At 51.3% G+C, this 15,138-nt stretch overlaps 1 protein-coding gene across 1 annotated transcript in view; it reads left to right on the forward strand.

The window, feature by feature from the left end:
* The window catches only part of PRKCA (protein kinase C alpha), a 381,054-nt gene that overhangs the window by 290,423 nt on the left and 75,493 nt on the right, over window positions 1–15,138 (forward strand). The window contains exons 6-8 of the mRNA XM_082604759.1: window positions 12,655–12,811; window positions 14,097–14,231; window positions 14,475–14,571. Coding sequence (XP_082460885.1) covers window positions 12,655–12,811; window positions 14,097–14,231; window positions 14,475–14,571 — 389 coding nt within the window. The remainder of the gene's footprint in view (window positions 1–12,654; window positions 12,812–14,096; window positions 14,232–14,474; window positions 14,572–15,138) is intronic.

Consider the following 15,138-nt stretch of genomic DNA (forward strand, 5'->3'; position numbering starts at 1 on the left):
CAAGATTTATAGTTTCTAAAATTTCTGGGAAAGATTAAGGCAAACAAAGCACCGTGTAACAGAGGACTGAAAACAACAAATAAGGAGGCGAAAGAGTGATCGATAACAAAAGTGGGCAGAGGCCGTTCAGAATCGAGGTTAAGAATGTACTGGAATGCCCCTCTCCCCACTAGCTGGTAACCCGTGCCAGGTACCCCTGAATCCCTCTCCATCTCAGCTTCCCCGTCTATAAACTGTGGATTCCAAGTAGGGTTATTATGGGTTTTTTTTGTTTGTTTTTTTTGTTTTTTTTTTTTGTGGTACACGGGCCTCTCACCGCTGCGGCCTCTCCCGTTGTGGAGCACAGGCCCAGCCGCTCCGTGGCATGTGGGATCTTCCCGGACTGGGGCACAAACCTGTGTCCCCTGCATCGGCAGGCGGACTCTCAACTGCGCCACCAGGGAAGCCCTATTATGGGTTTTTGTTTGTTTGTTTGTTTGTTTGTTTTTATTTCTTTATTTCTTTCTTTCTTTATTTATTTATTTTGCGGTACACGGGCCTCTCACTGCTGTGGCCTCTCCCGCTGCAGAGCACAGGCTCCAGATGCGCAGGCTCAGCGGCCATGGCTCACGGGCCCAGCTGCTCTGCGGCATGTGGGATCTTCCCGGACCGGGGCACGAACCCATGTCCCTTGCATCGGCAGGCGGACTTTCAACCACTGCGCCACCAGGGAAGCCCCTATTATGGGGTTTTTATAGTCCAAAGTTCTGAACGTTTCATCAGGCACAGACTTGTGCTTAAAATACAGTTTTAAACTTCCCCTAGTTTTCAGATTAAAAAAAAATTCAGCTATACATATTTCTATTAATGGAATTTGAACCTTGTAGGAGAGGAAAAAAATCTTTCTCTTTCTACCCTTCCGGCTTCTCGGCTGGGGCTCTGTAATGAAAGACAAATTAACAAGAGAAAAACCCATTTCTTTAATGTAAATGTTACATGACACAGGGGCCTCCATAAGGCAATAAAGACCCAAAGAAACTGTTAAACCTGAGTGTTTTTGTGCCAGGTTTAATGAAAAGTGGAATGTCGTGGAAAAATAAAGGACGGAGGAGTTGATCTCAGAGCAGTGAGCTGGGGGTGGGGGTGGTGTTTCGTGAGGCCTATCGTCTGAATCCCTCCCAGTCATTCACCGTCTGGAGATAAGGATGCCGCTCTCCTCCAGGTCTGGGGAAGGCACTTCTCACATGAGGGTCTGAAGACCTGCTTCACGGGAGATGGGAAAGGTCAGCATCCCCTTCCTGCACCTGCCGTTTCTCAGATTCCTTCAGCTGAAAGTGTGCAGTCTGCCAAGGTGTCCTCTTTTGGGGGTGGGGTGTCCTGAACCCCATCCGCATAAAGCAGAATGACCCATGAACACTAAGGATAAAGAATGGACAGAAATTTACCGGCGAACAGAAAAAGGGCAGCTGAAGTGGAATTGCCCTGAGTCAGGAAACGAGGCACCTGGATGCAAAAGGCTGTATTTCAAAACATGTTGGAAATCTCGAGCAATTTAAAGTGCAGGCTTGTTGCAGGAATTACCAGAAAGTAGAATATGACAGAAGAAATGGCCTAATATCAACAAGCAGAAGCCACTTGATCCAATGGAGAAGGGACGGCTCATTTCACGAATGTTGTTGGGAAAGTTGTCTAAACATTTGGAAGAAAAAAGTAAATCAGATCTTGCCTCCCACTGGACACCAAAATAAATGTCCAATGGATTTAAAAGTTGAATATAAAAAAAGAAACAAAATAATAAAAGGAAACGTAAGTTAAGAAAAGGCAAGGATTTTCTGAATGTGAAAGAAATAAAAAGGAAATTTTTGACAGATTTAACTGTATAAAAACTTAAGCTGCTGTGTTTCTAGAAGCATGAAATTTAAATGAAGTTTGCAGCAAACATGACAAAGGGCTGTTACCATTCCTTCATGTCTGAAGAAGTCTTCTGACCTGGTAGGAAAATTCTTTAACACCCTGTAGGAAACTTGAACAAGGAGGAAGTCAAAGAAAAAGAAACACTAATGGCCGAATAACAGAGCAGGGGAAAAAAGTCAAACCTCAAAAATAACCAAGGAAGCCAAAATTACAATGTTATTTTAAACTTCTGTCCCCACAAAAAAGAAATATTAATGACCAAATGACCGTTTCGGGGAAGGGGGAGTTAAACTTCAAAAATAAAGAAGCCACAATTACAGGGTTATTTTTCATTTTTATCCCCCCATCCTTCTTAAGACCTTGGTATGACTTTGGGGGAGTGATGTGGCAATACGTGTCAGAGTCTAGAATGATTTTATTCCCTTTGATCCACTTCTAATTATAATAATGTAGCCTGAGGAAGAAACCAAATTCAGATGGATATTTATGCATGAAGATGATCTGTTGCCATGTTATTTATATAAAGGTGAAGAATTTTAGCTATATAGATGGCCTGAAACAGGGAACTGATGAAATAAATTATGATATAGCTGGAAAATGGGGTGTCAGCCATTTAAATGCTTTCAGAACAGGCCTTTTTATGTTATGAAGGCAGTTTCTAAAACTGTGTTCCAAGATAGGAATTCTGTAAAAATAAATATTTCAGTATAGATATATGCAGGGCAAAGAGCCCAGTGCTGCTCTTTTACAGTGGAAGTATAGGTGATGTTAATTTTCTTCTTTATACTTTTATGTATTGCAGTTTTTGAATGATGAGTATATCCATTCTTCTCATAATAAGGAAAATAAGTGTTTCTTAAAACCTTCTGACATTGTTTATACAGAATCATTTGGGGCTCTCATAACCTAGAAAATATTATTTCTCTCACAACCAGATTCCATTTCCTTTGGGAACAGTGGGGCTATAGAACTTTAATAGCAAGTATTTTCCACTAACCGGAAGAGGAAAAGTAGTGAAATACTTATGATTCTTTTCCAAGGACAAAAATTTGCTTTTTCTCTTCTCACACCAAACTCCTCTAGGTTCTCTTTCATAAGTTTTATGGGATTTTGGTCGAAGAGTTGCTGACTCGAGTTTTCTGGTATTGAATGCCACTGGATTTCCTGGGACAGAAATTAACATTCTTATCACCAAATAGTGAGTCTCACCAACGAAACAGAACATTCAGTGAGTGGGTCTTGAAGTGGGAGATAGTGAGGGTCCCAGAATCCGGATGTATGTACCAGTGGGGGAGGGCTGAGCAGCTGTATTTTTAGTGTAGCTCATTTTTCTCACCTTTGTCTTTGGCCATAATGGAAGCAAATAGGACAAAACCTATGGGTCACATTTTCTTAATATGGAAGAGATCAGATCCGGAATTCTGCGGGTTTTGACACAGACGGTGTCAGCAGACGTGACGCATTGTAATTAGATCAGATGGAGCAAAGCAAACAGCACCAGGAGCCCCGTTTGTTCACAGAATCACAGTTTTGACTGTTACCCAGTCAAAAATGGTTCGTTGTGGCTGATGACACCTTTGCATTTTATTCCTGAAATCCAGAGGTGTTCCGCATGCGAACAGCCCTTTCCCGAGTGTAAGTGGTCCTTTCCGGTATGTTTCCCCTGAAACCTGGGGCCAGGTCATGTCCTCTAGCCTCTGTGGCTCAGTGACCCTTTCTTCGGAGCAGTTACCGTTTTCTGAAAAGTGCCCGCCTCCTTTGGGCCCGGCTTTATTCTCCATTGAAAAGACCTGTGAGGTGTTTCTTTGTCTGAGAGACCCTCCAGATGGACGTGTTGTGAACTGCAGCGCAGAGACGCGGCTTTAGCTTCTCAGCCCAACGAGGATCCCCGGGGTTCTCGCAGGTTGTGCTGACAGGTGAGGGGGACACCCAGGTGGGGCCTGGTGCAGCCCCTGCTCTCGAGTTGCTACGAAGTCTGTGGAGGTGAAGCTCCGGTGGGCTGGGCGGGCGGGGCAGGGAAGGTCTGAGAAGATGGGTGTGGTGCCCAGGTCAAGGCTGTAACCCTGGGAGGGATGGATGGAGCGTGGACCCCGGGTGGCCCAGGAGCACGGGACAAGGGTGGCGTGGAGATTCGACGATTTAGGAAACAATTACTGAGCGTGTGTCACGGAGCTCCTCTAGGCAGTAGGGCTTCAAAATCATTAGGAGCAAATTGACGGGCCTCCTGGGCGTGGGGGGAGTATCACGGTGGGGTTAGTGCTAAGCGTGATGGGTTGGGTGCAGTTAGCTGTTTAACAGACTCAACAATCCACCTGTCAGGACCGGGGCCAGCTCCAGTCTTGCCACCGTCACCAGGTGAATGTGGAACCGTGGGTGTGGAGTGTCCCTAAAACTGAGATAGAAATGTTAAAGTAAATAACAGAGAATGGAGGCTGTGGACCTCTTTTCTAGGTTGGGAGCCTCAACACTACCGTGCCACTCAGGCTGTGATGGAAGATCTCTCCGTCCCGATTTGGTCGTGAGGGAGTGACGTGGCTTTTGTGTGTGCTCGCTAAACTGCTCTAGTGACCGGTCCCACGAGTCCCCGTCAGCTCCCCATCCTCCCAGTCCCCATGCTTCACTGTTGGAGAAACGACCTTCTTCCGCCAGATCAAGCTCAGCCACTAGGGGCACCCGTGAGTTCATGGAGCACCGCCTGGCCCGTGGGCAGCCCTCCCCACCAAGGCCTCCCTCCCGTCCAGGAGCCGTCCCAGCCTGTCCTCACTGCCCATCTCGAGGGCTGCTCCGGACCCCTGCCCGCCCCCGGCAAAGTAGGAGTCCCCCCAGAGGGACACTCCCTCTCCCTTAGACGCAGGTCCTGAAGGGTGTGGAGAAAGGAAGGTCCCTCTGTCCTTGGGGCGCTGGCTCTGAAGGCATCCAGCAAGGATCCCCAACCTGGGGCCCATGGGTGCCCGAAAATTGTCATAAGACTGTAATCCTGTGTTCAGGGAGCTTGTGGCTTAAAGAGAAGGAGGACTGGCCCAGGGTGCCGTCAGGTGGTCGTGTCACCCAGCACCGTGGACACCCGTGTGCGCCAGGGAGGACTCGGGCGCTTTCGCCCTCTGTGCCTGCCCCTCGTACCAGCCGAGCCTGCCCTCGCCCTGCCTCTGTGGTGACTTTCTGGGCCACCCGACGGCCTGTGGCCTGGCGGGTCCTGGCCCTTCCCTGGGCCCCAAGCTCCACCTGCGACCTGCCCACACTGGCCGGGGCTCATCCCCGATGGCTCAAGAAGCTCAGATCCTGGCCTGGCACCTGTCCAGCCTGCTGCTGGACAGCTTGGCCACCCCCGAAACATCTCGTGCAAAGGACGTTCGGTACATCCTGTTCCGGAAGCAATCTGTCACCCACCAGTCTCCCCAGCAGAATTTGCCACGAGTCCTGGCTTCTGGTGTAGAACTGACAGACTCTGAGACACGGCTTCTCCTCTTTTTTTTTTTTTTTTTTGCGGTATGCGGGCCTCTCACTGTTGTGGCCTCTCCCGTTGCGGAGCACAGGCTCCGGATGCGCAGGCCCAGCGGCCATGGCTCACTGGCCCAGCCGCTCCGCGGCATATGGGATCCTCCCAGACCGGGGCACGAACCCGTATCCCCTGCATCGGCAGGCGGACTCTCAACCACTGCGCCACCAGGGAGGCCCTACGGCTTCTCCTCTTGCAGCATCGTCAGTGGAGGCCCGAAGGAGAGGCAAAAACAAGCCTTGGGAACAGGGTGTCCTTCCTAGTTCCGTGACCGGGGAAGGAGCTCTCTGGTGGGGCTGGGCTTCGGAGCTGCTCGGCCTGGTGGGAGGGCTTTTCCCCTTTTTCTAGGTGATGTGGCCCATCGGTGCTTGAGATGCTCCTGAACGAGGCCCCCTGGGCTGCCGGGAGGGAGACTTTCTCAGCAGGACAATTCCTTAGCTCTGCGAGCCCAGCCCGAAGCCCAGGGGCCTGTCCGTGCTGGTCGCTCCTCCAGTGGATCCGCTGGTTTGCATCCAGGGCTGATGAGCACACATTCCTTTAAAATTCCTACTTCCAGAGAAGCTTGTTGCCTGATTCCAGAATGGCCCCATTGATGCCTTATCATGCTCACTGTTTGCACTTGGGTGTGACCGGGCTGGGAGGAGGGGTTGGCAAATTGCAGCAGGTCAGGGCCCCCGAGGAGGCTGCAAATCTGGTTTGTCTAGGAGAGCAGACTCCTGTGCAGACCTAGAAGCCTCCTGCAGCCTGGACGGGGAGGAAGCAGGCATGAGTACACGTGAGAGGCGTTGGCTCCCAAGGTTCTAGGACATGACATGAGAAACAGAGGACAGAGGTGAACTCTGGTTCCTGCTAGGGGACACGCTGTCTCCTCAGCCCCAGCCTGGGACCCTCCCAAGCTTTAGAACGAGGTCAGAGTTCACAGGGCTCAGAAGGAGCCAGAAGGGCCCAGAGGCTCCTCTCCCGGGTCAGTCTCTCCTCAGACATTCGCTGTGTCGGGGGTTGGGGGGCGTGGCCTTGGCTCTGTGTCAGGGATCCATGAACTGAGGCTTGAGGGCCGGATCTGGCCCACAGCCTGTTTCTTTTAAATAAAGCTTTATTGGCACACAGCATCGCTCCTGCCTGTGGGTGGGCAGAGCTTCCCCTCTGGCCTCCTCAGTGTCATGAGCGCTGGATGCTTTCGGGCCCCAAGTCTTGGGGACATTGTGGTCTTACTTGGTCCAGGCGCTGGCCTGTCAGTTCTTAGGCTGATGTCAGCCTGTCCCAGAGGCCCAGCTATAGAGATAACTTAGTAACCAGAACACCCCAGCATACTAGGTGATTTTAGAATTGTACCCCAGAAACCACTGCACTCACATCTTTTAATCAGGTGCCACAGCCGCCTTAGCTAAGGTCAAGGCACCAAAGCAGAAGCGGAGTCGTACAGCTTTACTCTCCTTCCCACCAGCCCCTCTGGGCCACGTCCACAGCTCGACCCTAAGTGTGTTCACTTAACCCTCCACACTCGGCCACCTCCCTCCTTCCAGTGGAGTCCTCTGTGGTCTCTTTGCTTCCTCCCCATCCTCCTGGGAGAAGCCGAGGCCAATTTTACTACCTCTCCCCTGGGACTGTCTGGACCGCGTCAGTTTTATCCAATAACAAGGGAAAGCTGGCTTTTACACAATCGCGAGCCATCCCCGGCTTGGCCGCCGGTTGGCTTTGTGTAGCAAGCAGGTTGTAACACCGCTCTCTGCCTCTGAGTCCCCGTCTACAGATGGGCTTGCAGCAATGTGAAGAGCTCACGCTAGTGCCTGCCGCGCAGTGGTCTCCCCAGGAACGCGGTGCCTTCCCATCGCCTCCATGTCCGCTAGTTTCCTGGGAAGCAGAGAGTCAGGGACCAGCTACACCCTGCATACTACGTGGTCAAGGCCAGCCATTCTCAATGGAGAAATGACAGACCACACACACCCCCAGACCCATTTCCGCCTTCTCGCTAAAGGCAAATCTCTCAGGAATGAAATAACCCATCAGATTTCTCTGTCGGTAAACTTACATTCAAGTGCGATCATATTTTTATAAGAAATTAACTTACAGGTCTAGAGCTCTCTGGAAGAAGGTGCTATGGCTGTCTGATAATTATCGAAATTAATGCTCTGTGTTGAAGGACATGGTTCATGGATTGGGAGCCTCCATCACTCTGCTGCCTGATGGCAGATGACCCCAGGTTCATGTGTCCACAGACGCTGACCCTTCGCCTGTTTTCTGCCCTTGCCTGTCCCCCCGGCATGTTTGCACGCACATCTCTTTTGCTCTTGGTAACTTTAAATGAAGAAGAGTTTGTGGGGGGTTTCTGGTGGTGTCGGAAAACATAACTTTTGCTTTTCTGTGCTGTGGGGTAGGATTATAGCATTTCGTTTACTCTTGCATTTGCCGTGGAGCGAGGTTGGAGGTGGGAGGGGCTCACAGGGTCCGCGCACACCCTCAGCAGGCCTGACGTTCACAGCAAGTCCCTGTTCTGAACCTTTGTGCTTGTTGCCGGCTTTTTAAACAGATGCCACGAGCAAGCGTGCTCTCAGAGGGAGGAAAGAGGCGCTAAAATCAGAGAATTATTTTCTAAAGCAAAACAGATCATTCGAAGGGCTGCGTGGTCCTTGAACCTGAAGGCACCTCTTTGTGCATCACCCGTGTCCCCACCCAGATATGAACTCTGTGATGGACAAGGTCACTGTGCATCAGTGAAGACCAGTCCAGTCCCCAGGCGCAGGGGATGCATCTGCGTCCTCGACAAAGCTTTCGCTTTATAAGCCTTCAGAGCCTCCCCTTGCCCCGTGCCCGGCCGGAGTGCCCTAAGGTGACCTCAGCGTGAGGTTAAAAACCCCCAGGGAGGCAGGCAGGTGGGATGGGGGGCTCTAGGTGGGTTCAGGGGCGTTGGCTTTTATGTTAGGTGATGAGCTCATGGGTGTCTATCGTATTATCACACTTGAGAATTTACACTACATATATTCTTGGGATCAAGAGACCATCTGGACCATTCTCTGAATGGATCAAGGATTTCATTGAATTGGGGTTTTGTTTTTTGGTTTTTTTTTTAATCCTAAGCTATTGTGGAACAACTAAGAGCTGACTATTGAACTTTGGCTGGACCCTGAGGTCTGCAAACTCCATGCTCTGTGAACTGTCCTTTTAGTAAGCTTGGTGTCTTTACCCTGAGGCGACAGCCCTGCTTCCTGGACTGGACAGGAGGGCCAGGTGGTGGCGGTGGTGGTGGTGGTGGTGACGATGATGGTAAAGGTAGCAAACACTGTCTGACACGAGCAGTGATGGCCAGTGCTCAGGCCACAGCTCCCACGCTCCAGGTCCTCTTCTCTATACTTTACACGTATTAGCTCACTTAATCTTCACAGCAACCCTGTGAGACAAACACTATTATGGTTCCTATTTTGCAGATGAACAAACTGAGAAGTGGGGTAAATTGTCCTGAGTCATACACCTAATCAGCACTAGAGCCAGGATTTGAACCCAGCTGCCCGCGCTCCTGGCCGCTAAGTTATCCTGCCCTGAGCGGTCAGCCACCATCTGCAGCCTCTGTCCCAGCAGGGTGGGCCTGACCGTCACTGTGCGTCCTCAGCTGGGCCTCAGACAGTCCCTGGCTACGAGCCTGTGGGCGTGGCTTGCCTCCCTGAGAGAGCCTGGTGGCCACTACCCCTGCCCACTGTCCTGCATCCTCACCTCTGCTTTCCCATCAGGCAGGTGCTTGGCCAAACCCCTGGCTCCCTTCCTAAGTGTTGGCTGTTCTGTCTACGCTGGGACACCTCCAAGGTAGACTCCCCAGTCTGGCGAGGGCTGTCCGGTCCAGAGCTCATGTGAGACCCCCCCCCCCCGCCATACGCCTGGACACTTAATTCAAAACTCACATGTCCTGGGCTCACCTGGCCGCCTATATCAGGCATCTCTGGGGCACCGTGGAGGTATTTCTCAATCTCCCTCATCTTATTTGAGTGGATTTTGTCCAGAAGTGATCTCTTACATGATCAGGAAATTATGTAATCTTTCAACCCCAGGCTGCTTTTTCTCAAGGCTGAGCTTGACATCTAGTCCTTTCAAAATAGGCACCTAGGGCTTCCCTGGTGCGCAGTGGTTGAGAGTCCGCCTGCCGATGCAGGGGACACGGGTTCATGCCCCGGTCCGGGAGGATCCCACATGCCGCGGAGCGGCTGGGCCCGTGAGCCATGGCCGCTGAGCCTGTGCGTCCGAAGCCTGTGCTCCGTAGCGGGAGAGGCCACAGCAGTGAGAGGCCCGTGTACTGCAAAAAAAAAAAAAAAAAAGGCACCTCAAGCCAAAAGATGGTCATATAATTATATTCTATATTTCTATTAAAGTTCTAGAATGACAGCAGACTTCCATTCTGAAACAGCGAATGCCAAGGCATACACTGCTCTTCACGGCATTCGCCTGCCAGTTCATAAGCTCTCAGGCCAGTTTCTGAACGTCTAAACGTTCGGGGTTGTGTCCTCTGCCAGAAACTTTCACCAACAACAAGGATAATAATCATTATTGGGTTCTTACTGTGTGCCTCTCACTGTTGCCAGCGCTCTGTGTGTAGGAACGTCTATAATTCTCATAATGTTCCAGATGAGGAGACCGAGGCACGGGAAGGTTAAATCTATTGCCAGGGTTACACAGCCACAAAGCAGCAGAGCCAGAACCCAGACACAGGCAGCCTGGTCCCCAAGCCCACATTCCAAGCAGATGGGACCCCGAGCTGGTGGCTGCCAGTCCCGATTCAGGTGTCCGGGCAGGTGGGCTGTTCTCTGCTGCGCTAAGAAATGGAAATTTGGACCCACCGTCTACTTCGGTGACAGTTGGAATTGATGACTCAGTTTGTTTTCAACTTCAATGATAGTATTTCAGTAGGAAGCTCACAGCTTTAATCCCATCAAGACTTTAACTCATCACCATTCAGAAGACATAGGCCGTAGATGACTGTGTGTGTGCCGGCCGTCAGGACTCTCACTTTTGGATGGAAAAGCCGGGGCCCACACTCATTCTGCAACTGGCCGGACTCTTGACAGCCTTGACGGTTCCCTGTTAGTTCATCCGGGATGTGGCCTCCGTGTTAGACGTTCCGGAGCTTTGTTCTGCCTTTTAAAAAGCATCTGGTTCTCATTCCAGTGATCTGTTGGAGAGAACCTTTTGGCCCTTCCATTCTCCGTGGGAGAACTTCATTTTTATGCTCAAATTTTTCATCTTTTGTGATACTCGGGTTGCTGTTTTATTCTGCGTTGCGTTAAAACCTCCGTGAGCTTGGGGGAATTCCCAGGTGGCCAGGGCCCCTGGAGACCTCCTACCTCACTGAAGATTTTGAAATTATGAGCAGAGCGATGAGGCCGAAACACTGCGTCTGGGACGTCGTATGCACTCACGTCGTGCAGTCTTTTTTTTCCTCCACCATTTTCCAAGTTGCCAACAGTATAAGACATTTTATATACGTTATTTCATTCTCCCAACAATCCTGTACCACTGGAAATATGCCCCTGTTCGCTCTTCTAGATGAAGAAACAGAGGCTCATGAACTTAAGTTTCCAGTACTTGGGGTTACACGATGGAGGTGGGATTTGGAAGCAGGTCGGCTGAGCTACAGATCCCGGGGTGCGAACTTCTATCCTGTCCCCTGCCAGCTGCATGACGTTAGGTGCTGCCTCGTGGGGAAAAATCCTTGGAGAGCGTAAGTGGTGTACGAGGAGCACACCGCCGGCTTCTCTGTGGCTTGTCGCCCTGAGGCAGCTCACTGCCCCTCGGGCCATTAGAATACGGTCCCACCTGTCACCTTCCTGTGCCAAGGCTTCCAGGCAAGGAAGGTGACAGCACTCGGCGTGTCCCCAGGCGTTCGGGCAACGCTCGTCTGTGACTTCTGCCGTTAGGGCTCTGCCCGGAGACTCAGTGTCTTTAGCACCCTCCATCCCCCTCTATCCCTGCCCACTGCCAACGCTAACACCTTCTTCTGAAATTCTTCCAAACCCCTCATTTAACAGTCAAACTAAGCTGACCATCTATGCCAACAGGCTGGAGCAGTGGTCCGCCAGCTTTCCCACAGAATCACCCGGAGGCTTGGTAAACACAGGTCACCCGACCGCACCCCCCTGCCCGAGTTCTGACTCAGCCGGTGATGCTGACGCTGCTGGTCCAGGAGCTGCACTGTGAAAGTCGCTGGCCTAGAGATCCTGGTCCCAGGTGGATGTGTCCCCACGGCATCCGGCTCATCAGGGGCCACGATGCTGGGAGATTTCAGCCACGTTGGGGAAGAGGGTGAGGAGGACATTGGTGTGCGGGCTCCGGCCTCTGTCCCTTCTTAGCGGAGTGACGGGTGATTGACGGGCAGGGGCTTCAGCCCTCCCACTGTCAGGAGCCTCCGCCAGCTGCATCTCTGAGCCTGCCGTCCTCTGCAGGTGAAGCAGCCTTTCCTCCTCCTTATTTTGCATTTGCATATGAGTGCTTCTCAATCTAGAATATATGTTGGGGTCACCTGGAGTCTTAGGAAATGCTTCAGAGTCTGAAACTCTGGACTGGGGCCTGTGAGTCTGTGTGTCTCCTCGGTGCCAGGTGCCGCCCCAGGTGCTGCTGGAAGGTGAGCCTGCCCTTGGTGTCAGGCTGTAGCCCCTGTGAGGCACCTCCTGCGTTACTGCCTGTGCACGGGTAGCTCTAGCCCCTGCTGCACAAGGGTTCACCTGGAGAGCGTCTAAAAACTTGCCCCCCACCACTAGAGGTTCTAAGTTAGTTGTGAGCGTTGGAATTTTCAAACCCCCTCCCACGCGATTCTAACATACAGCCAGTTTAGAAACCACCAGCCTTTACAAGGGAAAGAGATGACTTCTTCTAGGAGTTCAAGTGCCGCCGGGCCGTGGACTAGTCTGCCGGTTGCTTGGGTGGGGAGGTGGGCCAGTTCCCCCAGAGGGGGGCTGCCAGTGGACCCTGGGGATCTCATTGCGATGCAGATTCTGCTTCACCAGGTTTGGGGTTTGACCCAGGTGTCACAGGTGCTGCTGGACCAGGCTGATACTGAGTCTCAAGGCTTGACCACAGGGGCCTCCCCAGCACCCGTTACCCCTGGCGGGGGTGGCGGTGGGCAGCTCCTCTCGTGTTGAGGGTCAGAGGTTCTTGATCCAAACCTCCTCTCCTTTCAATGCCATCTTGACGTCTCTCGATCAGCTGAGTCCTGACGCAGGACACCCGGCAACGAGGGTCTGTTCTATTTTTGTAACGTTGGATCTTTCTTCCTTGTCTCTTCACAGTACGAGATGCAAAAAATCTCATCCCTATGGATCCAAATGGGCTTTCAGATCCTTATGTGAAGCTGAAGCTTATTCCTGACCCCAAGAACGAAAGCAAACAAAAAACCAAAACCATCCGTTCCACACTGAACCCCCAGTGGAATGAGTCCTTTACGTTGTAAGTTGAATCCTCTCTTCCTGATGGCTTTCCTCCCTCATGTTGTTAGCAGTGCTGAGCTGGGCTTTATAAACGTCTTTAAACATGGCGTCATCCCTAAGCCCTTCTCCTATGGCAGCTAGAGAGGTAGCTGCGGTCACCCTTGTCTGATGGATAGAAACTCGGTTTACCAAGACTTACACGATGCAGGCCCCAAATGACCATCAGTAACTTCTGTACAAAAAAATTCTTTTACATTACAGATGATATAAAAAGGTATAGTGTGTCCCACCTCTTGATGGACTTAGGTTTTTTTTAAGGGTTAGAAGAGGGTGTAGGTAAGAGTTTAAATAATAAGTTTAAAAACATGGAGTAAGTGAGTACCATAGAAGCTGCTGTTGCCACTGAAATGGGGAGATTATCCTTATGTCTAAGCAGGGAAGACTTCCTGGAGAAGGCACCGTTTAAAGTGGATGTGAAAGGAATGTGAGGATTTCAGAGGCAGAGATGGGAGGAGGGAAAGAAGGGAGGAGGGGGTGGGAGGAGGGGGTGGCATAAGCAAGTCTGGAGCAAGAAAGCACTGAGTGCAGCTGAGCACAAGCAAGAGGTCCTCTTTGGGCTTCCCTGGTGGTGCAGTGGTTGAGAGTCCGCCTGCTGATGCAGGGGGCGCGGGTTCGTGCCCCGGTCCGGGAGGATCCCGCATGCCGCAGAGCGGCTGGGCCCGTGAGCCATGGCCGCTGAGCCTGTGCATCTGGAGCCTGTGCTCTGCAATGGGAGAGGCCACAGCAGTGAGAGGACCGCGTACCGCAAAAAAAAAAGAGGTCCTCTTTGTGGAGGAGAGCACAGGAAGCATGTGTGTACAACCAGAAGGTAGCTGTCTAGGATATAGATCAGAGACTGTCCAGCTTTGCTCTGTGAAGGGCTGGATGGTAAATAGTTTAGACCTTATGGGTCATACAGTCTGTTGCAGGTACACAGCTATGCTGTTCGAGGTTCAAAGCAGCCACAGACAATATCTGTCTCAACAAAAGGCCATGACTGTATTCCAGTAAAACTTTATTTACAAAAGCAAGCAGTGGGCCTGATTTGGCCCTTGGCTCAGAGTTTGCTAACCCCTAGTCTAGAGCCTCATTGGCCATGGGGCTGGTACTTTGTTGATGATGGAGAACCCCAGGAAGAGAATTGAATACAATATTTTTTTGAATCTCAGGCTCAGATCATGAGCATGCGATATCTCCCCCAAAATCATGATCAAGATAACCCTATGTGTGTGTGTGTGTGTGTGTGTGTGTGTGTTCTTTCGTAGCAAATTAAAACCTTCAGATAAAGACCGACGACTGTCCGTAGAGATCTGGGACTGGGATCGAACAACCAGGAACGACTTCATGGGGTCCCTTTCCTTCGGAGTCTCGGAGCTGATGAAGATGCCGGCCAGTGGATGGTGAGGAAGCCCGAGTGTGTCTGTGTGAACCAAGAGCTAATTGTCTGAAAATGTTAGCGTGCCTGGAGATTCTGGAAACTGGCCAGTTTAAGTCCAAAGTGACTGTTGATTATGCAGTTACCTGGGTACCATCTCCCCAGGGGGTGCATTTCAGAAACAGCTGGACTAGAGCCTTGGGGTGCGGGGTGAACCTGGGTGGTGCCAGTGTGGGGCTCACCCCCTCCTCTCCCCTGTCTCTGAAAGGTACAAGTTGCTGAACCAAGAGGAAGGTGAGTACTACAACGTGCCCATTCCAGAAGGTGATGAAGAAGGCAACATGGAGCTCAGGCAGAAATTCGAGGTGAGGAGACAACACAGTGACTTAATCATCTTTCCGTTTAGAAAGCTTCACTCCAGGAAGGGCCAGATTTTTGTGATCACGTGTCTGGAAGGCAGACAGTCATTTAAATGTTAATCTTGTTCTTTATGTAAAGGCATAAATGTTGCGTAATCACCTTCCTTTGCAAGCTGTTGACATTCTGTGGCTTTTATCGGTTAGAGAAAGGAGACTGGAAACAGCCCAGCAGTGAGCCTGGTTGGTTCCTGTTTAAGGAATCGGTTTGGCCTGGTTGGTTCCTGTTTAAGGAATCGGTTTGGCATCAGCGGGGAGACGGCCCGGTCTAGCCTCCTCCCCGTGGGCAGGAAGTCACCTGGGCCTTAACCTGGGAGGCTGCTCAGGTGTCATTTTCAGGCCAGAAGCTGAATTTTTGCTGCAGATCATTGGGAAAGGCAGCTCTTTCTGCTCCTCCCCCTGGGTGTGTGTCTGCCTTCTGTCCCAGTTTTGTCACCTGCCACCCCTGACTTCCCTCTTCCTCCTCCTGTCAATCCCTGCTTCTCACTACTCAGCAGACGTCTCGGCCTTTCATGA

Source organism: Mesoplodon mirus (genome assembly GCF_964341445.2).
Source record: "Mesoplodon mirus genome assembly, chromosome: 18".
Taxonomy (NCBI): domain Eukaryota; kingdom Metazoa; phylum Chordata; class Mammalia; order Artiodactyla; family Ziphiidae; genus Mesoplodon; species Mesoplodon mirus.